We start from the raw sequence: 24,171 nt of genomic DNA, 5'->3' as shown, positions 1-24,171 counted from the left end.
AGGGGACTCATAGGACTTGGTGGCTTACCATATGGAGTGTCATGCCAAGGATCGGACCGGGCAGGGCCAAGATGGACATGCAGTCAAGGGAGTATCTATGTTTAGCAGGCCAAGGGCCTATATAGAGCATGGCTCGGTGGAGATTAGCATGCTTCAGTCCCCTCGGTCTCAGATTGGTATCAGAGTCTGGGGGGAGAGTAGCCATGGAAGGGGGAAAGGACTCTCTAGGTTTCTCTCTCGATCTCAGCATGAGGCATGGCCTCCCTCTCTCCAGAGTCTTCTCTCTCTCTCTCTCTCTCTCTCTCTCTCTCTCTCTCTCTCTCTCTCTCTCTCTCTCTCTCTCTCTCTCTCTCTCTCTCTCTCTCTCTCTCTCTTTCAGGAGCAGGACATGCATGATCATGCAACCGTGGTGTGCAAGGTCGCTAAGCAGGAGGTCGGAGTTGAGTCACACCGCATGTGCAGAGCCTCTTAGGAGGGAGAGAGCCACCATCGACTAGGCCAAAATTGAGCATGGTCTGGCTTTGTAGAATCACGCTGTAGAGGGGAGGAAGGCCCGTCATGGCGGCACTGGCCGGAAAGCAACATAGTTTATCCCCTGCCTTTCTGTGCACCACAGGTCCACCATAGCTCAAATTTTGGGGAAGCCTCAGGGTTCACATCCGGTGCCTAGGTGGACACAATGTTTCTTACAAAATTTCTTAAGGGAGGGTGCTTGGTACCCTCTCTTTTTCCTTCTCTTCTAACAAGCAGCAAGGAGAGCATGGATTTTGAGGTGAAGGTGAAGCACAAAAAATGCTGCAGTAACAGTGTTGCAAAAATTTTGGTATTTTTGCAGCTTCTTCAAAAAATTTGGTAATAATTTTACCTCTTTCTTTCCCATTTTCTCCAAGAGGCTACGAGCCGGGAATCGAGGATAGACACTATTGGGGATTGACAAGACCATGATCTCGAAATCAGGGATACATTCGCTTGGCAATCGGAAAAGGTAAGGCCATCATTATTGCCTTGACAATAAATAGCCTCAATGACAGGGCGTTTGCAAGTCAGTGTTTTTATGCTTTTGCTCAACTGTACAATTCAACAAAGTCGATTATCTACCGATCATCGAGACGCTCAAGCATGTTTGTTATGGATGTCAATTTTTGACTTTTGGGTTGGAACTTCTGCTAGGGCATCGCTCCTAGCCATGTTGGCTCCTCAGGTTCAGGGAAGGCCTGTTGCATATTGGTATAGGCAAGGCCTGCGGCCTGTAAAGTAAAGGTTATTTGACATGGCGGACTCGTTGTTTTCTTTTATTTCAACACTCTGACAAGTAAAGGACTTTTAGTAAAAGCATGCAAGGTATGCTCACACTAAATCAAGCCAGTACAGCAAGGCAAGCCGATGCGAGTATTCTAGAAGGTATGTATGCTGCCATGAAATTTTCTTTTTCATGCTTGTGCAATCTCAACACTCAAGGCACACGCAAGGCTTGTGAGCATTACCAAAAGCATGATATTTTTTTTTTTGGAACACATGGTACATAACAAATACTCATCATCAAGCAAGGCTTGAGTGAGAAATGTTCTCTTTTAAAAGCCATGTTTTTTCCCATGAATGGTAAAGGTCAGGGCATGGTGTTGCATGAGAATCTCATGGAGGGGCACGGCATGTTGCTACCCTTGATGAAGGTGACACAAGTACCTCGACAAGGCTGACCATTACTGACGGTTCTACAAGGATATTCTCTTCATTGAGCTTCATTCGAGTTTTATGACAATACGCCCAGTGGGTACGACTCGCTCAGTCGTGTGCGAAGCCGATAGGGGTTTCTCTATGTCGCATTCTAGATTTGAATTTTTGCTAGGACATGGTTCCTAGGCAAAGTTTTACAAAGGTTACGTCAATCGAGACAAATCTATATGGTCACGGACAACCATAATCAAGCCAAGCAAGTACAAGAGACATACTTTGCAAGAAATTATGTTGACAAGGTCGATTATTTGTGAATGCTTGACACGATCGACTTTCTTTTGCTATGCCATTGTAAATTGGTAAGAGTATCTGTTAGCTATGCACACCAAAACTCCATGAGTACTTATGTGAAGCAAGGCTTCCCTTTTGGTATTTGGCATTGCGGTTTCCACACTTTGGAATATGTTGTTTGCATACAAAGTTGGGAAAACTTGTCAAGATGTCTGCAGGTTTTTACATCCCACGAGGGTGTATATGATACATATGCTAACTCACTCAAGCAGTACATATGGTTATGAGCTAGGTTCGAGCGTATTACCAGAAACCTGCCACCAGTAGGCAACAAGGTTAGTAAATGTCAAGTTATGTTTTGTCTACTTTTCACTTTGCAAAAGATCTCTCTGCCTTGCAAAGCAAAGTGCTTGGGCAAACTCCATACGAAGACGTTGTACAAAGCAAAGTGCTTTGCAAGATTTCATGCAAAGCAAGGCTTCCTTATGTGCAAGGTATTATTGATTGACTTTAGATCAACAATAATGGCACACATCTTTAGCACTACGTGGATGTAAGCTCAAAGTTTTTACAACGCTACACTGTGATGTATTCATGCCAGTGTAATCGTGCAAGGCACGCACACCAAGCCCTCACAGTGTTGAGACTTTCATTGAAGCCAAGGGCTTATTATTCTATTTTTTGCTTTGTATGCATGGCATACTGGTACGATGTCCATACAACACCCATCATTGCATACGCTTCTGCTATAGCACTCACTACTCTGTCAAGGGCGAGCTCAGTTATTGACATTTTAAACATTTTGTGTTTATGTTTATTCATAGGCAAAGTGCCTCACATATGCACCATGATACAGTCACGATCACATACAAGGTAAGTGGGTCAAGATGTGACTTATGGTACCTCTCTCTACGCGGGCATGGTACAAGTACATTGTTGTACGCTTATAGGATAAGCTAAGACACAGACATGGTATGCACTAGATCATATGAAAGGGGCATACAACACATTCAAATAAGGAGTTTTTCTGAACCCGGCATTCTCTCTTTTCAACTTCTATGCGGGAAAGGTGAAACTAGGCATGCTATTATTGACATCTCTCTATGTCAATACAGTAATAGGAGGGGCTAAGAGACAACAGGAAGGGCTAAGCATCGTCTATTGGCACCTCTTTCAGAATGGCTAAGCATCATCTATTTGTAATCCATTAGTGATTGTTTTCAAGATTAAACAATTCTGTTCAGTTGAGTACCCATTGATTTTAATGGACAAGCAAGCGTCTTGCCATTACTAATTTTTTGGGTGTTATTTTAGCATTACACACTTTGAGTCTGATTCAAGTTGAGTTTTTGAAAGTCTCAAACTCGTAAATGTGTCTCTCTACCAAGGTGTATAGATGAAGCAAGCAATCCACACAGCACGGCTGCTCACAAAACTCCTAGATTATGGATTTTTGGGTCTAAACAAGATCCCGTTGTGAATAGGATTCCAACTTGAGTGGACTTCTATTTTATCCATAGCACTAAGCGTGTTTGTACGAGTACATTTTTGGGATACGACCCAGCTCGTGATCACTAAATCACTTAATAAGTGATGATGGTGGAACCTTCACACTTGCATTTTCAAGGAAAGAGGTCCACAAGCTTCCAAAGGGTAGTGGACAATTTCAACTTCCAAAGTTTACTTCAATTACTATTGGCTACTAGTTGGGAAGTCTCTAACCATGCGATTTGACAATGTCAATTTTAACCGAGGGGTTTGGATTGAAAAGGCAACACCCAAGGTTACATGTGCAATACTACTTGCATTTCACTATTTTTCAATTAGTGTTCCTAGGCCTTTGTAGGCGAGAAATTTGGGCAGGTGCCTTTCACTACAAATAAGTGAACACTATGTTCAACCTCCAAAGATGACAAGGTCAGGTAAGAGCCAAGAAATTTGGGTTGTAGTGTCCAACATAAGTTTCTGCATTATGCAGTTATAGACCTACTTGTAGGGTTTATTTGGCACATGTTGTCACGTGGGATACAACATGGTCTAGGAACTCAAGGAGTTCGGTTTAGCCAGTGTGGAGCAAGGCTAATGAGGGTCCCTCTCACTCCCGTCGTAGAGTGTTTACAGTTACCTCCATGCACAAGTACATCTTGTACTTAAATGATGTTCTTTTTTCAGACACCCTTACATGAGATATACTCCACATGTGGAGAATATGAGTCTCTTGGACTGACACTGGCGCCCACTATTTCAAGTATGTGTCATGACAAAGTCCCTAGGTACTGGTCAAATCCATTTTATAGACCGTTTTCAACCCGACGTGTCAGGAACAATTTCAGTGGCCAAAAATTGTCAGATACTCAGAATGACTTGTTAAGGTACAAGTGTTGCTAAACAACATTAATGGATGGTTGTTTATGCATATAGAAAAGCTATGAGTTGTTAATGAAAAGGTTTCATTGTTTTACCCAGAAGCGATTAATGTTTCACCTTCTATTATGGTTCATCAAACGTTTTAGCAAGGCTTGCAAATGATTGCAACAGAAAGTATTTAGTTTCTTTTCATAACTATTTACATTCCTCTTTAATGTGTGCTAGGAGCGTCACATTCGCCATCAGTATTGGCAAGGATAATCATGGATATACAAGTTCGGATCTGTTTTTTGCTAAATGCTTGCACACTAGGTGTTATGGTTTCTAGTGTTTAGCAAAGGCTGATTTGGAGCAGCATGCATATTCATCAGATTAGTGCTATGAATCATTTTGCACTCTATGTGCAGTATCTTTATGAGATTATGTTTGGATCTACCAATCACCAATAGAGGTCATGGCTCAGTTTGGGTGCTTGTGAATCTTTCAAGTTAACCAAGATGGTTATGAATTTCATTGTTGATTCCTCAGCAATATTGTACGACATTGTGATCCCCGTTTACCCGTCATCCAGGAAGATTGTATGTAAATGGTGGGGAAACACATCTCAATATTGTCAGTATCCAAGGGGATAGACAAATTACGAAGTGTAATCTTTCACTAAATGATATGTGAAGTGCGTACATTAGCACCAAGCAATCCAATTAGAAAGCATTTATGGCTCTACTTGGCGTTTGCTTACCATAAGTTAAAGCATGTTTGCGACTACGTTTAGTCTCTTCATGTTTAAGTCGGGTTCTCAACATTGAACACTTGTTATGGTGGGGTTGTTTACTAATGAAATTTGAGAGCAAGTCAAGGACTTAAACTTGGTTGATGAGTTATGTTAGCAAGTTACTTTCATGGAAAGTGAAAAGAGACTCATGTGTGTTCTAAATGGAGTCTACACACTATGATTGGATAGGAGCCGGTAACACAAGAGGGTTGCAAATGGACAACAATGTGAAAATCAAGATGTTACTCTTGGTTTCATTGAACCTCCGTGTTCCGATCAAGCAAACAGCTGGATCCATGAAGGATGCCACTGTGGAAAACATTAGTGTATAACCACTCTTGTTTTCAAGGACAAAAACGCTTCTCCAAGCGGAGAGTAATGTCAATCCAAGGGTAGGACCGAGCAGGGCCAAGGGCCATGATGGACATGCAGTCAAGGGGATCTCTATGTTTAGCAAGCCAAGGCCTATATAGAACATGGCTAGGTTGAGATTAGCATGCTCCAGTCCCCTTGGTCTCAGATGGAGCTCCATTACTTCTTGTCAAGAAAAAATGTGAAAATTTTTGTGTTTGTATCAACTACTGAAATTTAAAGAAGATTGCTATCAAGCATAGATTCCCCATTCATAGAATTTTTATTGATCATATGACCATTTTGTCATCGTAATTTTTCATGGTATATTGATGTCTAATAAGTCTGAAAAATAACATAAAGCAATTTTAAAACATGTGTTTTGACTGACTTCAATAAAATCAATTGTATTTGAATTCATAGAAAAGAACTTTCTTTTAGTTTAAAATTGAGCGACATGACATATTGTTTTTAAATAAAGCATTCATTATTGATCCAAAAAGATAGAGATAATAAGTTCGTAGCAAAGACCAGAAAAGTTGCATGAATTACTTTCTTTTTTAGGTCTTTGTAGTTATTATAGGAAGTTTGTCCATAATTTTGAATATAAAGCTCATTATCTGACTCTCTTATTGAATAAAAACACTCCATATGTTCAAATGATTTACAAAGAATGTTCATTTAATGCACTCAAAACTACTTTCACTAACATACCAATTTCTGTGTTGCTTAAGAAAACTATTCTTTGATGTCACTAGTGTTGCAAGTGGAAAACATATCAGTGCACTTTTTATGCAAGATAACCACCCACTCACATTTAAAAGGTACAAATTTATAGTTTCTAAATACACTTGTATGAACAAGAATTGACTGTTGTTATTCGTGCATTGAAAATTTGGAAAGACTATTTGATGGATCCCAAATTCATTATCAAAACTGATCAATAAAGCATCAAGTATTTAATATCTCAACCTTTGATCTTTTATAGACATATTAAATGAATCGCTATTTTTCAAATTTTTAGCCTACCATTTGATACCAACTTGATAAAGAGAATATTGTAGATGATGCTTTGTGTAGAGGACCTCATATTAGTAATCTATCAACTATTGAAGCTACATCCTTTGCATCTATGATACTTATGCACGAGAAGATGAGAAGATAGCTTTAAGACCACATGAATGCAAATGATTAAGGATGGCACTCGATTGATTTTTAGAGTACACACTTCAAGGCAATTTTCTTTACGTGAGGCATAAAGTGTGTGTCGCTAAACCTTTGTATCCCTTGATTATTGAGGAGGTGTTTAAATTGCCCTATGCTTAAAGGTTTTGCAACTACTTTTCAGAGTTTCTAGCATGATCTTTATTGGCTAAAGTGATATAAAGTGATATGCCTCATTTTATTTAGTATTTTAAAAGGACAAATCTGCTACCTGTAAGATATTTGGTATTTTGTATCCTCTTCCATTCATAAGAGACTCTCGAAACATCTTAAGATAAATTTTTTGATTAATTTTGTGCTTATTGTGCATAAACATGATATGATCGAGATCTTTATTGTTCATTTATCTAAGCAAATATATTTCATTCCTTGTAAGAAAAATCACACAACACATGCCACTACACTTTTTTTCCTCATGTTTGTGTTTCTACATCATGACCTTCCTCAGGTAATGATTTTAGATAGAGATTCAAAGTTTTTCAATGCGTTCTCGATAGCTTTATCCTTGCCATTACTCTTGATTTCACTTCCTCATTTTACCCTAAAGCTAATGGACAAACGAAAGTAATTAACTTCACTATTATTGACATACATAAAGCATAAGAGCACCCTTAGCCAAAGAAACGGGATGACTATCTGCATATTGTATAGTTTGCATATAACAACACCACTCATTTTTCTACTAGTAAGTCATCATTTGAAGTTACACATGCATCTCATTTTTCTAAACATTGTATTGTATGCTGATAAATTTTTCATTGACTTTGATACTAGTTTTAAATCTACAGTTAAGTATTCACAAGAACAATACATTAAGTATGTCAATAAGTATAGGAAATCATATGTTTTTAAGGAATGAGATTATAGATGTCTTTCTATACACTCCACATACACACAAGAAGATGTAGATAGAGAAGCGTAGGAGAGTGTAAGAATGTATGAAAGAGGAAGATGGCGAACATATTTCATACACAAGACGTAGCTTAAAGTAGGGGAGAAGTGAATCACACAAGTTTTGGTGTAAATATATCCCCCAAGATCACGATACTCTCTACATCTCGGTATATTTATTGAAAAACAAAATAATACAAAAGATAAGAGGGCCCTCTTTACGGTAAGTTGCATGACACCAACCATAAGAGATGGTTTTCACTTATTTAAGCCTAATGTAGTATGTACAAAATGAGCTGAGACAGCTTGCTTATCAAATGGAAAGAAAATAATTATGAACACTAAATTGAGTTGAGTTGATGGTTGAACTTAAAATAGCTCAAGCGATGAGCTCCGCATCCTCCTCCTCATCTTTTAAAATTCCAATGTACACAATCATTAGTCTCACAATCAATTTAACCAATAATTTACCAAGATAGCAACAAAGCAATAATCGTTACAAAGCCTACCTATCTCCTAAACATGTTAATGTTGACCATATGTAGCATGAAAGTCACCACCGAGGCGGCCAATATGGTTAGCTAATTGTGCAAGTACAAGTTGATCTTCTTCATCTACAAGTGTTGGTAAATCTTCAAAAATTAGATAAGACGGTAGTGGCTCCTGAAAAGAGCTTAAAAGTCTAATGTGAATGGCATTGTAGATGTGCCAAAGAAGATAGTAAATCTAGTTTAAAAGACACATCGTTTTATGACAGCTAAGATTTTAAATGGACCTTAAAAACAAGGAGCAAGTTTGAAAGCATTCATTTCAATACTCTTGATTCAAAACTTTTCAATATGCATGATCATGCCCATTTTATTCTTTTAAGAGGGGGATGGGGAGAGGTGTGATAGACAAGTCCATGTTTGGAGTTTAGAGGAGGTTTTTGACTTGCAAAATATTTGAATGTTATGTGGGACAATGAGAAGAAAATGTTGTAATCAGGTTCAATTTGTGTCAAAACAGCTTAACCAAAATAATATCAATTTCAATGGAAGGTGCAACCAAGAACGCGTGTGTTTGTGAAAAAACACTAATAGAAATTTTTAACTTGATTCTTATGGTTATAATGCTAATCTTGAATATAGTGTTTCTATACTATGCGGAGACATGATATAGAGAGAGCTTTTGTGTAAATTGTGTGGTCTTGGCTACTGTTATCTTTGAGAAAAATTGTGGCATTCTTGCCTTGTTCACAATGCCCTTCACTTCAAGCAAAGTATGGGAAGAGATAGTGGTACCTACAGAATTGCTTTGGTTAACATCGTAGTCAGGATCATTCCTCTTACCATATTCAATTTCAGCTTTGTTGTCTATTGAAGAAGTTTCTTCAATAAGGTTTGAGTGTCGCACAATTGGTATGGTTGTTTTTGGAGCCTTTTTTGTCATTATTGCAATACCATTAGATTGGCTAGTACCGTTATTTTTGTTGGTTAGACATTTTTCAGTATACTGATCAAATTCAACACTTCAAACATTTCACATTCTTGTATCCATTAAAGGTTGGGTTGAGGCATAGAGTTTGTTGAGGATTGGCATTATCATATTGAGGATTGTTGTGGTTGTAGGTCTGTTAATAAGATGTGAAAGGATTGTCAAATCTGCATTTCTTGAAGGAAGTACAACTTTGGTTCCTTGTCTTATCAAAATTAGGAAAAAAAAAAGTAGGCTTTCTCTGCTTGTTAGTAACTAAAGACTCAACATTATGGCATTGTCATCGAGTCTTCGTCTCGACATTGAGAGCCAAATTGATTGCCTTGTACAAATCTTTAAGTTCAAACATGTCAACCTCAACAATAAGTTGAGGTGCTCATCCTGAGATAAGCTTACATCGTAACTTTCTTCTGCTAACATGCTCAACAGTCGACAACTAGATCATAAAGATAAGCTTGTACGCTTTGATTTGTATCTTTGACAACTAAATCCCATTGTCTTTGTGCCTTGGATTTGTATTATGCATGTAAAAACTTGTGGAAAGTAAATTTTAAAATGCAATTAGTGTGCGTAGACGTTCACCACACCGTTTAATTGCATTCCATTATAATGCAACACTACTTGTGAGATGATTAGAAATTTGATTTTGTCATGCTTAGAAAAATCCTCATCATGGAAGTAATTATCTAGTTGATTGACTAATGCCATAATTATGCTTGCATTTTTTATGCCATCAAAATCATTAAAATTGAAAGATTTTTTCATAATTTTGTTCTATTTTGGAATTGGTGTTCAAGACATTGCATGCAACCATATGTTAGGCTCTGTTGTAGATTAATAAGTTGTTTCATGATCATGGGTGCTTCAAGGCAAAAATGAGCAAAGATAATACAAAATTCAAAATACTTTGTTGTGCTATAGCAATCAGACATTTGATGAATCATGAATCGTTCTAAAGTTGAGAATGAATCTGTCAATTGGTGGACTTAAGATTTGTGTGTATAAAGAGCTCAAGGTGAGATATATCTTGCTTCCAATTGGTCACAAGTAAGGGGTAAATTTGGCAATCAACAATTGAATTGTAGGAAATTGTGCTTTGACAAACAATTTTTTGTTGAGCTACTAGCGGTTTAAATTTTCTATCTATTGAACCGTTTGTGGCTTGAAAACTTCAAAGCCTTAATTCGTTTTTTGATGATTACGATTGCTTGTTGATTTTTCAACTTTCCAAAGAGTTGAGAGCTTGAAAGGTTTGAGAGAGTGGGGCCACGGTGTGCAACAGAGAAGGATGGTGACTTGTGGAGAAAAGTCACTTGCAACCTGTGCTTGAATTTTTTTTTCAAGAAACTTGATAAACCTACATATAAGAAATAGTAGAGGTAAATTGACTAGATTTGAAGGTTTTTATACTAAAGTAAACTAAATCTCTAAATTATTTAGACTTTTTTACTTTTAAATTTAAAATTTAGAGGTAAATCTCAAGATTTGTAAGTGGGATTACTTTTTTTCAAGGATTACATTGTCCTCTTGAGGGAGTTCCCTTTTGGTACCGATAGGATTCAACTTCATGAAGGTCAATTCTCTCACTTCGTGTGCATAGGATCGATTCCCACACAAATTGCCGAAGTTCAAAATTTCTTCATAAAATTTTCTTCTACTTCCATGGGCCGAGCGTATATTCCCTTGTGATAGGTTTTTATTTTAGATCGACACCAAGATACAAAACGTCGATTACATGAATTCATTGGCCTGAAAGTCGGGATAGGGGGACTCAACTCACCATGGTGCACCAGTGAAGACACTCTCAAGGACGCAATCACCAAACTCAATGACATGAATCCATTGGACTTAAGGTCAGGATAGGGGACTCAACTCACCACGATGCACCAGTGAGGACACGCAATCTCCAAACTCAATGGCATTCTTCAGCTTGTCAACATAAAGCGTGAAACCGTTTCTTGGATCAATGACACACATAGGTATGTGCCACCAAAGCAGTGTGTTCACTTTCAAGGACAAAGAATAGACAAAGCTACTATGCCAATCCCGCCTCCTCAAGGGAAAACGTTTTGGATCGCCGGGGAACTGACTATAAATCAACTCAAGGTTAACGCAAGCAAACTAAAGATGATGCACAAAGCCTACAAGGTAAATGGGCAATCTACGGAGGTAGTAAAGTATCATCTAGGAGTTTGAATCTAGAAGTTTCAAACTCCTGAACCGATTATGGCCGCAATCCTTGCCCCCCCCCCCCCCCCCGGAATGGACCCCCAATTCTTAAATGATGTGTATCGATCACCCTTCACTTACAAGGCACGTTTGTAATGTTTGTTTTTTATCCCATGGGTCATATTTGACCTCCGTGGACGATAATTCAATCTCTCTCTCTCTCTCTCTCTCTCTCTCTCTCTCTCTCTCTCTCTCTCTCTCTCTCTCTGCTTCCTAGCCCTTTGCTTGCTAGCTGAGGACTCTTGAAGTAGTGAACACCCTCACTTAACACATGCAACAAAGTGGGAGATGGTGAAAGCTCCCTACCACGTGAAGAGAGAGAGAGAGAGAGAGAGAGAGAGAGAGAGAGAGAGAGCCATGCATTAATTAGGTCGTGTGGGTGAGACTCTAGACATAGGTACGTTGCAGGAAGGGTAAAAAGCATAGAATGGTGTCACCTACTAGCTTGCCAATGAAATTCTTTTTTTTCCTCCAAATACTTCGATTATAACTGTAATTTCTCGACCGTCCCACAAGTCGTAACTGCTTCAATTCTCAATTCCAACTGCACCCACTTCCATTTCCATGGTTGCATGCAACATCTGCTTGGAAGACTCAATTGTGCAAAGATCTGAAAAATCCTGAGAAATTTTTTGAAGCTTCTCATCAAATCAAATTACCGTAATATTATTTTCCAATGCATATTGCAAGGGATGGTTCCTACTTATTTAAATCTTCTCCAACTTAGTCCACACAATATCAATCGAAATGGCTTGCTTATTGACAAAAAGAAATAACTAATGAACATTAAGCTGAAACACCTTGAGTATTAAACTTGAAGACCATTAGTTAATCACTAATTGTGATTGAACAAAGTAATTAACCAATACAAACCCCCACTATCCTCTAAATATGTTGATGTTAACCACATGCAACACTAAAGTGTGTGTGAGGTGGGGGGGTGGTTGTTGAGGTAATCTTGAGTTCCTCAAATTTGTGATTGGTGTGCAGTATATCAATCGTTTGATAATGTTTGATACTTTGCGAGTGAACCTCTAGGTAGATGTCAAGAGAAATTTAAAAGCCTCTATTAAATTCTCATTTTTAAAATTGGTAGTCATGTTATAATTGATTCGTAGATTTTCCAAACATGAAGCTAAATGACTGTTAAAGTGGATGATAATCCAATGGTGACACATTATAAGCTAAACATGAAATGCAAGCTATGGGCATTTTCTGCATCAAGGACAAGTTTGGCCGAACTATCAGCGCTTCAAGGTTGCAAGCACAATTCCTCTTAACAATCTAGCAAAGTTCCTGCAGTTGAGATCTACAGCCCTGCACTTTCTAAAGCATGCTTCCACATGATATGGAACTTGAAACATATATGCGGATGATGCGGCATCTCAACCATAAAAATCCTTTCTGCATCTTTTCCTTAACCCCAAAACTGATCAATGGTCAGAAGATGCCATGAGCCTACAGAAAATGACAATTCAACATAAGAAAAGGGCCCCTTTAATAGTGTCTTGCAGAATGCCCCACAATAACCAAGCCAATCTTCCCCATACCATACATGTCTCCTTACCAGCACACCTTCTGTTCAATGCCTTAGGCAATACACCACCATTACTTTACAAGTGAGCCCTGGTACACACTTTTTTCTTTTTGTAAATGTGTTTTTATTAATTTACTTGTGGGAAACCTCAAGGCGAGGAAAACCCACCAAAAAGATCAGATACAAAGGGAAGAACACAGAAGTGCTCTGTGATGCAAAGCACTAAAAGCAAGCATAGAAGAGTTGCATGGTTTCCAAGATATGTCCCCAATGTCAAAGGCAAAATGTAACAATTGCCTCGGTGAAATCTTAAAAGATGGAAAAGGATCTGCATCATGCTGGTGAAACATGCAGAGATTGCGACGGTGCCACAAGGACCATAGAGACCAAAATCTGACCCATGCGAAGAAGATGGCAAATTGCTGGAGGGAAATCGAAAGAATGCCAAAAAGCCAGAATCGTTTGTGGAAGACTGTTGAGGGGAACCGAAGGTGCATACAAGCAAAAATGAGGCAAAGGAAAGCCCTGGTGCAGCGACACTTCCAAAGCAGATGTTTGACAGTCTCATAAGCAACAAAGCAACCGACGCAACGAGAGGAGCTAATGCAACTCGCCGCAAGGAGAGTTCCAACTGGAAGATATCTCCACCATTGATCAGATTTGTGTAAATCCTCGAGCAAATTACAATGATCAGCTAGCCAAGAGTCCTGCATCAGAGAAGCATAGATATGGCGGGCAAAAATCGCATCCAAAGAAGTGTCCCATAAATTCCAACCCTACATACGGCATCCACTGGCAAGCGGCGGAATGGGGAGGAAAATATGCAGCATATGCTAACGCAAGCTCCAAATCTACAATAATGCAGGCACAACCCAAAGCGTACTGCCGCTTGAGAAAAAGTAAGCAAAAGCCCATATCCACCACGGCATCCACCGCGCGTATGCCACGACCAGAGAGGAAGTAAGCTTGACGAGGCCATCGATCAACCAAGGTAGAAGAGAACACCCTGCTCCAATGAATGTTTTCCAAACCCAACAAATTCCCATCTGCTTGCTGTCTGACATGCCAAGAGAGATGATCCGCAACAACTTTCCAAGCAGAGAGCAAGCCAGAGGTGATCAAGCAACCAAGAATATTACCAACCATCTTGCAAAACACAGTCTCCAAAGGGAAGTTTGCCAATGACCAAAGGTAGAAGTGGTAACATGCCGACATAGATAAGCAACCATAACTGTCCATGGATGAGACTACACTGCAAGAGAAGGCAATAACATAGCCTTCCTTGCCAATGCATGGAGACGAAGATCCAAAATATTCAGCCCGCCAAGACGCTTTGGAGTGGAAAGTTTCTCCATTGCTAACAAACGAAGGCACACTTTTCTTTTTTTGTGTAAATCTGATTTGATTAATTTACAAGTGGGAAACCTCAAAGCAAGGAAAACCCACCAAAAGGATCACATACAAGGGGAAGAACACAACAGTGTTCTGCGATGCAAAATCGCTAAAAGCAAACATAGAAGAGTTGCAAGATTTCCAAGGATATGTCCCCGGTGTCAAAGGCAAAATGTAACGATTGCCTCAGCAAAATCTTGAACGATGGAAAAGGATCCGCTCATGTCAGTGAAACATGCGATGGTGCCACAGAGACTACAACGACCCGAAGAAGATGGCAAAATGTTGGAGGGGAGTCGAAAGAATGCCAAAAAGCTAGAATCGTTTGTGGAAAACCGTTGAGGGAAATTGAAGATGCATACAAGCGGAAACGCGGTAAAGGAATGCCCTGGTGCAGCGACAATCCCAAAACAAATGTTTGATAATCTCATCAGCAACGGAGCAACTGACACGACGAGAGGAGCCAATGTGACGCGCCGCAACGAGAGTTCCAACCGGAAGAACTCCCAACAAACAACGCCAAAGAAACCGACGCTCCTTAAGAGGCAAGCGCGAGACTTTCAAATTGCAGTGAGAGCCTATCCCCACCATCGTTCATATTTGTGCAAAGCCTAGAGCCCATTACAGTGATCAACCAACCAAGAGTCTTGCACGAGAAGCATAGATATGGTGGGAAAAAATCGCATCCACAAGAGTGTCCCATAAATTCCAATCATGCATACGACATCCACATGTCAGTGGCGGAATAGGGAGGAAATCAGCCAGCATATGCTGAAGCAGGTTGCAAATCTGACCATCATTCATGCCCAATCCAAAGCGGGGCAGAGCATGAACCTCCATCTGTGTCTGCTGCTAACAAGAATGCGGAAGGAATGAAGGTGAGACCAAGCCTTGCTAAAGAGAGCACACCAAACCACGAGTGAGCAATAGGGCGAGTCCTTCGAGCAAAACCGGTGAGGGAGGGAAGGGTTCTCGATTGCAGGCAATAAGGCAAGCAGCAAGGGGGAGAGAGGGGGAGGGGGGGGGGGGGGGGGGGGGGGGGGGGGGGGGGGGGGGGGGGGGACAGGGTGTGCGGGGACTGAGGGCAATGAACGGAAGGGGGGGGGGGGGGGGGGGGGGGGGGGGGGGGGGGGGGGGGGGCGGGGGGAGCGGGTTGAGCAAGACGTTGGCTAGGCGCAGGCACAGCAACGCGCAGCTACAGCACTCGGGCAAAGGCAGGCAAGGGGCAACGCGCAACAAGGTAGGCGTGCAGCGCGAGGGCCGGGGAGGGAGAGCTAGCAATGGCAAGAGGTGGGCGACAGGTGCAAGCGAGGAGCGCGTGCGGAGCAACAACAAGCGGTCCAACCTACAAAAGAGTTATCAACCGTCAATGCGAGAATTGCTCACAAAGCGCTTGTTTAGCCAATAACTTCAACAAACCCTCTTTCCAAGACATCTGCAAACACTATTTCGCCCACGCAACGTTCATCATGTAAAGCAAAGGTTCTTTCAAAGGCTCCCAAAAGGAGATCAAAAAATCCATAATGAGCCCATCCCAATCAGGCGAACGCCATCTTCCAAGAGGAAGCAATGCCGAGTGCAATTCATTTTCTGTAAAATCCGCCTCCATGGCCAAAGCATCTTGAGGCAAGACAATTGAATGCACAGTAGATAACAAAGTTGGCGTGCATGAATAGCTTCAGCAGATGCCACAAGGGGAGCGGCGAAAACATTCCTAAAATGGGACACCATGGCATCCGCAAGCTCGCGCTTTGAGGTTGTTCAAGCTTTGGGTCGGAACATAACCCAAATGGAGGCATACACACACACACACACACACATTTGACATTAAGCCTGGTTTAATCTCTATCAAAACCAAACAAGCTTCAAAACTTCCGAGTGCTTGAATAAAGAAAAAGAGCCCTAATTTCTCATAGAAAACTGCCAGTTTGGAATCATATCATTGCACAGTCTGTAAATGACTTTTAAGCTATAAATTAGGTCTTTCAATGAGGTTCTTCATGGTGATGAAGAAAAATAGCAACGTTAAGACCTTTCTCCTACAGAAACACAAATTCCTAAGCGAGCTTAAAATTTTCCAGCAGTTGCTTTGCACAAAATGCGTCAATGTCGCAAGGCCACCACCTGAACCTGTAATGTTCTTGCCTCAAGGCTTCAAAGCCTACTTGAAATCGACCAGGTGCTCCTTGAATCTGGTACATGAAAAAAAAAATCCTTCTTTCTGGCACTTTCCAGTCACTCTCCCACCAGTATCGACTCCTTAATCAAACATTTGCAGAACCACTTAGATAGTCCATCAAATATCAGATGCTCTTACCACCAACTCTTGAAACAATCGTGATCCTCGACAATGCGTATGGACACCTATCTAGTGCCATGAAAATCAGAAGCTCTCACCAAAACCATCAGTTCTTGGTACTTAATATTCAGCCATTTTATAATAGTGCGAAGGTTTTCACTTAAAATAGAGAAGTGTACTCGATTAAAAAACGGCTAAACTGTATCAACAACAAAACAACTCCAAAACAAAAAGCAGTAAAAGATGCAACTAATTAAAGAGCAGGTATTCATTCATCCCTTGCAACAAAACGGGGCCCAAGTGACATTTCTCTCAGTTGTTCATATTGAACAAAATACAGGGGGGAGGAGGCCTACTTTGAACAGATGGTGACATTGTCGACCAAAAGAGGCTCAAAGTGGCCTGTCCATGAACAAGCAGTAACATTTGCAACCAAAAAAGCTCAAAAAGTGACTTCGGCGAGCAACTTGATGGGCATACAACTTGGTTAATATGAATATCCTTCAGGCTTTACTTTGAGGAAATATACAATTTTGCTGAAATGGGTCCAGTTTAAGCCAAAATGATGAATAATGTGCAACCTCACAATCAATGACTGCTTGCATATACATATCGTGTAGCTCAAGTCCTTTGAGGTAGTTTCTTCAAAGCTGCAGACAACTTCTCTGGAGAGAGCGTGCTATAGTTCTCATAAAAGTCAAATATTTCCATGGTGATAGTCTTTATCTGCACAGCGAAAAGGATGTGAGATATTTCACAAACCATCAAATACTTAATTTGTGAACCACATTGCCTTAATAAATCTTGACGTGAATGAAAATGCCCTCTAGATTTGAAAAAATATAGGAACCACACACATTTTCTACTGTAAATTTCTCGCATGCTTCAGTACAAGTTTTCTTCAAGAGTATTCATGGTTAAATCCCAAAATTACATATGGCGTCTCTTCCAGGAATACGTTAGTGAGGAAAAGCACAAATATCATCTACAACTATGCCCCTTGTACAGCCTACTTCACAGAAATAGTTATGAGATTTACTTCATGTGTCCATAAAAGAGTACTGACATAAGATGATTTATGCTGAGTAACTCGGAGGTTCGGTAAGAAGGTATCATTTACGGTCAACTTCAACAGACTGGTACTTTCTAGGACTGCTATGGCATCTCTTTTTGGAATGCGTTAGTGAGGAAAAGCACAAATATCATCTACAGCTATGCCCCTTGTACAGCCTACTTCACAGCAATAGTTATGAGATTTATTTCGTGTGTCCATAAGAGCAGACTAACATAAGATGAATAATGTTGAGAAACTAAGATTCCAATTTTGCAAATGATGGTATGAAGGTTATAACTTAAGGTCACTAAACTGTTACATTGTTCCTGTGGCTTAGTTGAAGAGAATATCAGCTGCATCAGCCCCAATCCTCCCCAATCACCTCCTTCGCGAAAGAAAACCTATTTCATGAGATTGGCATTATACAGTAGGATAGCACAACAACATGATGGCCGAGTGAAAGAGTATTTCCTGGGCCACATGTTTACCAGAGCCGTTGGACTAGAGGCAATGGATGTGCTATCAAAGCTTGATCCCAGTAACTGATAATATTCACTGGCTGACTGGAATTTCTGTGCCCTTTTCCTATGAGCATAGAGGAACCAACGGATCTGTTAGTCCCTGTAGGAAGCACAACACTGGACTAAGGCACTCTGGGAGAGCATGCTCTCTTCTGGTGCTTCTGTGACCTGCATGTGAGGGTTTCCAAACTAGCTGGAGCAGAGGTACCTTTCATTACAAAATGATGATGAGGATAGCTACATCTAAATGGGAATGTGATTACTCCTTGGGGAGTGGGGTACGGAACTCTCCAATGACTCCTCCCTCCTCTGTATAAAGAAAATGATGCCACCTTACAGAAATTTATACTAAATGCTCAAATTCGCATTACAGAAAAAATAGGTTCAAGGCTTGACATGTCTCATAAAAACAATTCCCTGCTCAATGTACAGCTCAATTTTGTGCATATTTGTTTCTCTTTTTTCTTTAGTTTCCATGGCCTTTTGTTTTGTCAATGCTTGCCTGCTGCCTTAATTGAAGAAAAGATGGGAGGTAGTAAATCTCGCAAAAGAAATCGTCAACGGGTGCTAGCTCAGTTGGTAGAGTCATAGCCTATGTGCCTAAGGTCTTGGGTTCAATCCCCCCTTGGCGACCTGAGGACATGTTCTAAGTCCTTAGGGAATGTTCCCACATGCCTCCACCATGGGGGTTGGGTGTGTGCGTGTAATGGAATGCCTCTCTCCCTACCTGTGAGGCAGTTGTACATAGGTTGTGTGAGTATGTTTCAAAGTTCCTGTGCTCTCTTTTTTTTTTTTTTAACTCTCAAAATTCATTCCAAAAGAAAACTTTTTTGTTGCAAATTGTGCAAATATATCGGAGATGCGTAAAGATGGAAGTTCGCTTGCGAAAACATCTGATGATTACACCCAGGTAACCAATCAAGAGATCATCAACGACAAAAGATTGACCTTTTTTGACAAAAAGCTGAGTTTCGTGCTCTCATTTATTCCAACCCCAACTTCTTCAGCTTTCAATTATAGAAGATATGCGTCCTGGCAATCCATCTATTTGTATTACGAGTAGTTGTTCATCAGTCAATAAAACTAAGAGGCCACCAGCCTGAAGCTTCAGGAAAACTCCAGAGTCCTGATCTTTCTTGCCAGAAAAAGGGTCACCTATTCATCCTGCCCGCCACAAGAATCGCACCATAGAATTCTAATACTAAGCTAGAGTAGCACAGCCCAGCAGCATGCAAGTGATCACAGACATGCATGAGAGGGAGAAATAAAGTAGAGAGAGGGTTTGGCAAGAGCTAATCTTGAGATTGCACCAATAAATCTCACTGCAAGAATACAAAATTACTAGCAATAAGGCACAGAGAATTTGCTCCACCCAACTTCAAAGGCCAAAGCTGAATAAAAATCCCTTAAGATGGCTAAGTCCAGTAAGCAGGGTTCACAAGAGATGCAGAACTGTAGCAACAACATACCACATGCATATCGATTCGAAGCTCTTCGAACCAGGCGAGTGTGTCTTTGTCTTGAAAAGCACTTGCAACAAAAATGCAAGCCAAAGCAATCATGAAAGGAGGATACATCAATATCAAATCTGTCTTGTATAGATCATTAACCAGAGACCTGCATTGAGATTTAGAAGCAATATGTAAAATGCCTTGAAGGATAGTATTTACAAAATCCTCTTACAAGAGCTATTTAAAAGCATTGAGGAAAAATGCCTTAAATGATGAATTTCAACACAATCTGTGTATCCTACCAAGTAATTTTTGTCATTTCCGTGATGCCAGCATCTTGCAACAACCTGAAAAACAAATTCTTTAAATTTAAGTAAATTGGCTGGCACATAATTCTTTTCAATTTTAAAAATGCCCAACATACACAACAATAGTTTCCATGCATTGTACGGATGCAACCGTGGTACATGTGCATGCAGCATGCAGGTAAATAAAGAGATAAGACGAATTGAGTTCAAGATCAAGTATACTAACTGTATCAAAGATCGATATGGATGATAAATAATCAGGTAGAAATCAAGAGCTTCAAGTAGCCTCATCTCCATGTGCAAGATATCTGGGACCTCATAGCTACATTTCTCTTGAGGAAATGCCCCTTTACATCATCAGAAGCAAGATAAGCAACATCATAAACAGAACAAGTAATTAAAGGTGAAGGTTTTCTCACTAGTTTTCTTCATGTAAAAAATGAGGAGTTTAGCCTGCACTGTGCTCTCCTCTGCTTTTGAGGCCAAGTACAAGCATGTGGGAGCGACAAGACGTGGATCATATTCGACAAAACTTTTTCTGCACACAATGAGCCAAATTTGATGCAAATCGATTAATAGACATTAGCAAACTCTGCTACCTTATTTGGCACAAAATTGCTTCACAAATTGCCCTATCATTATAACGCAGCAAGCGGGCTTGCTTGAAATTCAAACCCTCTGAATTGTGAGACATTGATTATCGTATGGGCTTTTTATCTAGAGTATTGTTTTGGGGGGGGGGGGGGGATGATGATGGTTAGGTCACTCTCTCCTCGACTCTCACTAATGTCAGGCTTTGATTTTTGTCATCTCTCTATGGTAGAGCCAGGTATCCAGTAGCTTGGTGTGCTATCTCCCATGTAGCCGGATGTCTAGTACAAACCGTGCTGATTTGTTGACTCTAGTAGCTAGAATAGAGTGATTCCCCAAACAATGTGGGATCTCTCTCCGTAATGGGCGTGTATGCTCTGCATCTAGGCATATAATGTTCCTATCCGTGACTGCTGCAGCATACGATAGCTTCGGCTTTGGACACACCTGTGCATTCATTACGAGAGGACAATGACCTTAATTGCACCATTGGACTTTGGTATGATGGGGACATTGCCTGAAGAGGAGCATACACATGGACCTAGGGAGAGGATCTCGGATCTCTTCTACAACAGGTCCATTCCTAGGATTTGTAAATTGAAGTGTGACTTCAGTTCTCTTGAATTCTTTGGTCACACTTCAATTCTCTTGAATTCTTTCGGGAGTTAACCTGCGGGCGGGAGATTTGGGATTCCCATGGCTGAGTCTAGAGCCGGCTTGAGATTGGTTTGGTTGGACTTGAGATTGCTCTTCTACCCTCCTGATCAGTTGGTTTTTTACCTTCAGAGTTGTTTACACTCTTATCACAAAATGAGAAGTGTAACTTTACTTTATTCAAATTTTACTTATTTTGGAATGATGAAAAAGGAGGAGAGAGAGAATCCGACACAATCGTGGGGACCAGAAGATGGTTCAAAATTAATTGGGGAACATTCATCTACAAGCGCATAAACCGAGAGAGTGAACTTTTATCCCCTCTCCTGATGTCTCAAATAGGAAAATGACTCCTTTCCTACTATGAGAAAAATTTCTTTTGAAAAAGGAAAAGGACTCCTCTCCTACTACAAGAGAAAATCTCTGCATGGTTTGCTATCCTGTCTATTGAGCAGCCTATAGTTCAAAAAGAAATCCAATTTCCCATATGCTTTTTGACTGACTGAACTTAGCTCATTGATGAATCTTTACCGATGAATTTTGCTGAAATTTGTCACCCGATTTTCAAAACCTGAAAATTGAGGTGAATTCTTGTGTATGGCTGACGTAATCTTGGCGGCCTGAATGGTAGACTGTATGGTTGAAACTTGAGTCTTCCAGTTCTAGCCACTATAGTATGGGTTCGCTTCTCCACTTCCAAAAGCTGAAAATTCTTTGGGCAGCAACTTGCAAGCTGCTGCAAACGAATTTTTCGTAGTGTGGTTTTCCGCATCCAATTTTTTCGTATTTTTGAGTTTCTCATGAGAGAGAGTGCACACACTTCCTTGGCTCTCTCTCAAGAGAGAGAGATGCGGCAGAGTGGGAGAGTCACTGTGCAGAGAAGAGCCAGCACTGAAGGCTTCGTGGGCTGAAAATTTTAAGGGGAGAGAGAGAGAGAGAGAGAGAGGATTAATTTTTGGTAAGGTGTGTAGGCACGGGAAAAGCATGGGCAAGGAGTGTCTATCATGGCATAGCATGGGGGGAGAGCAGTAGGGTACTTGGGGATTGTATTGCGCTTTCATGCAATTTTGATAGTGATGATGTTCCTCTTGCTGTGCGTATGTCACAGTTTGAGGAGAATTTCACCCGTCTTGGATCATAGAAGAATGTATATCTAAACGTATATGTTAGAAAATGATGCATTGTCGCCGTAGGCCTCTGAGGATGAGCCCTCTACCTAGAGCTCACTGCATAGAAGCACTACCTAGAATTGTCCACCCAACCATAGGAGTCCCATGCATTGTCGTCGTACACCTCTGAGGATGAGCCCTCTACCTAGAGCTCACTGCATAGAAGCACTACCTAGAACTGTCCACCCAACCATAGGAGTCCCATGCTAATATAATCCTGGCCTGGTCCTTCACTCTTGGACGGACATGACCCAAGCATACAGTGTGTTGGGCTACACACCTCTATGGCCGTATAGGCCTCAAATCCCGTGTAGACTCCACCCACGAGCTCGGCATGCACGAGGTGCTCTATGCACCTATCTGTGCATGCCATGCATGCTTCTTAGTCTTGATGCTATAGATGACGTGATGGAAGATTTGAGAGAATTGAAACAAAAGAAATAGTCGTGGTCATTCATTGTATATTTATGGACATTTTGAAGATCATACCTCTATGGTGATTGGCTATTGTACATTTTATCTTGAGGCTATGCCCTTAAGATGTTCAATTAATAGAAGATTTTCCCTTGGGGAAAAAAAAAAAACAAAGTGGAAAGGGGTGGGAGAGTGAGAGGGGTAATCAATTTCCATCCCCGTATTGGTTTCTCATAAACCGACCCTGCTCATTAGTTCTTACTACTTAGGCCTTTTTTGTAATGTTCAAAGTCTTTGGGCCATTCACACTTGTTGGACACTTAATCAATTTGATAATCCTAACCCCCTCCCTCCTAAACATTGTACCCTTTGTGGGAGACTCTTTAAATTGGTAGATTCTGAGACCTTCTAGCTGAACCCATGCCCAAACAGGCTCAGTCTTCCTAGAACCACAAGATTGGAGGTGGGAGATTCAAGCATGTTGGTTTGGGTACCCTCTTGTCAAAGTCTCTTCACAACACAGACCACTTAATCTCGCTTTCCCTCCTCTCAAAGGCTTTATCCTTGTGCAAACATCTTGGTCTGGCCACCCTTCTTATCAGAGGATGACCTCAATGTAGAGTGCTACATTTGGCTTTCCCTCATCATGGAGGATGATCTGAGCAGACTGTTTAGTATGGCTCTCCCTCATGTTGGAGGACTCTGCCTACGAACAGGTGAACGTGGGGGTACTGGCATGCTATTCTCCACCCATCCACTCTCTTTATAGCCCCTTCTCTTGGCGACCCCTAAACATGCTTGCTTGACATGTGGCAAAGCCCTTGATCTAGGAACCTTTCCCACCTTCCCACCATAGGACCCTTGTCCTAACAGCAGGTGTCACAAAAGTGATGACGTGCATGTTCACTGATGAGGAGTTCTAGCGCCCAAAAGTGATGACATGGCACACTGTCTGGATTTTGTGACGCAATTGATGAGATGTTATGTGATAATGAATACCCAAGGAGAAGGAGCTTTTAGTGCCCGAATTTGTAATTGATGCTTTTCAAGATATGGAGCCTTCAAATGAGTGCCTTGCAGAAGCTATTTGGCGAATTCAACAGAGGCAAAGTGGAGAGTGACTCCCTGCAGTTGTACCTTTGTCAAGAGCAATATAAGAGAAATACTGAAAGGGTTGCGAGGGTTTTGCACGCCACGTGAGGCAACAAAAGCAGTAGCAGGGCAAAAGCCTCACACGAGGTGCCGGAGGATGGACCAACCAGCCAACCTCGGAGATGATGTTATATATGAAACTCCGCCTAAATCGAAAGCGACATTTAGGCGAAGGATTCGAGAAAGCACATTATTGCCAAGTCTTGTGAGAGCAGAGAAACTTTCTAGAGTCAAGGATGACTTAATGTTTGAGAAGGTACGTATGATGCTAAGCCTGTTGAGGGGTGACATTGAAAAAGAGATGTATGCAAATGCGGAGACTTACAAAAAGGCTATGTATGCAAATATGAGGAA

General features: G+C 40.8%; 1 protein-coding gene across 6 annotated transcripts in view; it reads right to left on the bottom strand.

Moving 5' to 3' along the window:
* Nucleotides 1-16,753: 16,753 nt before the first annotated feature.
* The window catches only part of LOC147426183 (cyclin-C1-1-like), an 87,655-nt gene continuing 80,237 nt past the window's right edge, over nt 16,754-24,171 (bottom strand). For 3 of the 6 annotated variants that reach the window (XM_086497912.1, XM_086497908.1, XM_086497909.1), the window contains 5 exons: nt 20,257-20,375; nt 20,064-20,184; nt 19,832-19,876; nt 19,548-19,695; nt 16,754-17,229 (listed from right to left, as the gene is read on the bottom strand). In XM_086497912.1, the coding sequence (XP_086354038.1) occupies nt 17,125-17,229; nt 19,548-19,695; nt 19,832-19,876; nt 20,064-20,184; nt 20,257-20,375 (538 nt within the window). In that variant the 3' untranslated portion in view covers nt 16,754-17,124. The remainder of the gene's footprint in view (nt 17,230-19,547; nt 19,696-19,831; nt 19,877-20,063; nt 20,185-20,256; nt 20,376-24,171) is intronic. The other 3 variants (XM_086497913.1, XM_086497910.1, XM_086497911.1) reach the window with 1 other exon arrangement.

Source organism: Adiantum capillus-veneris, chromosome 24 (genome assembly GCF_014529385.1).
Source record: "Adiantum capillus-veneris isolate H3 chromosome 24, ASM1452938v2, whole genome shotgun sequence".
Lineage (NCBI taxonomy): Eukaryota > Viridiplantae > Streptophyta > Polypodiopsida > Polypodiales > Pteridaceae > Adiantum > Adiantum capillus-veneris.
This window is presented reverse-complemented; position numbering and strand designations above follow the sequence as displayed.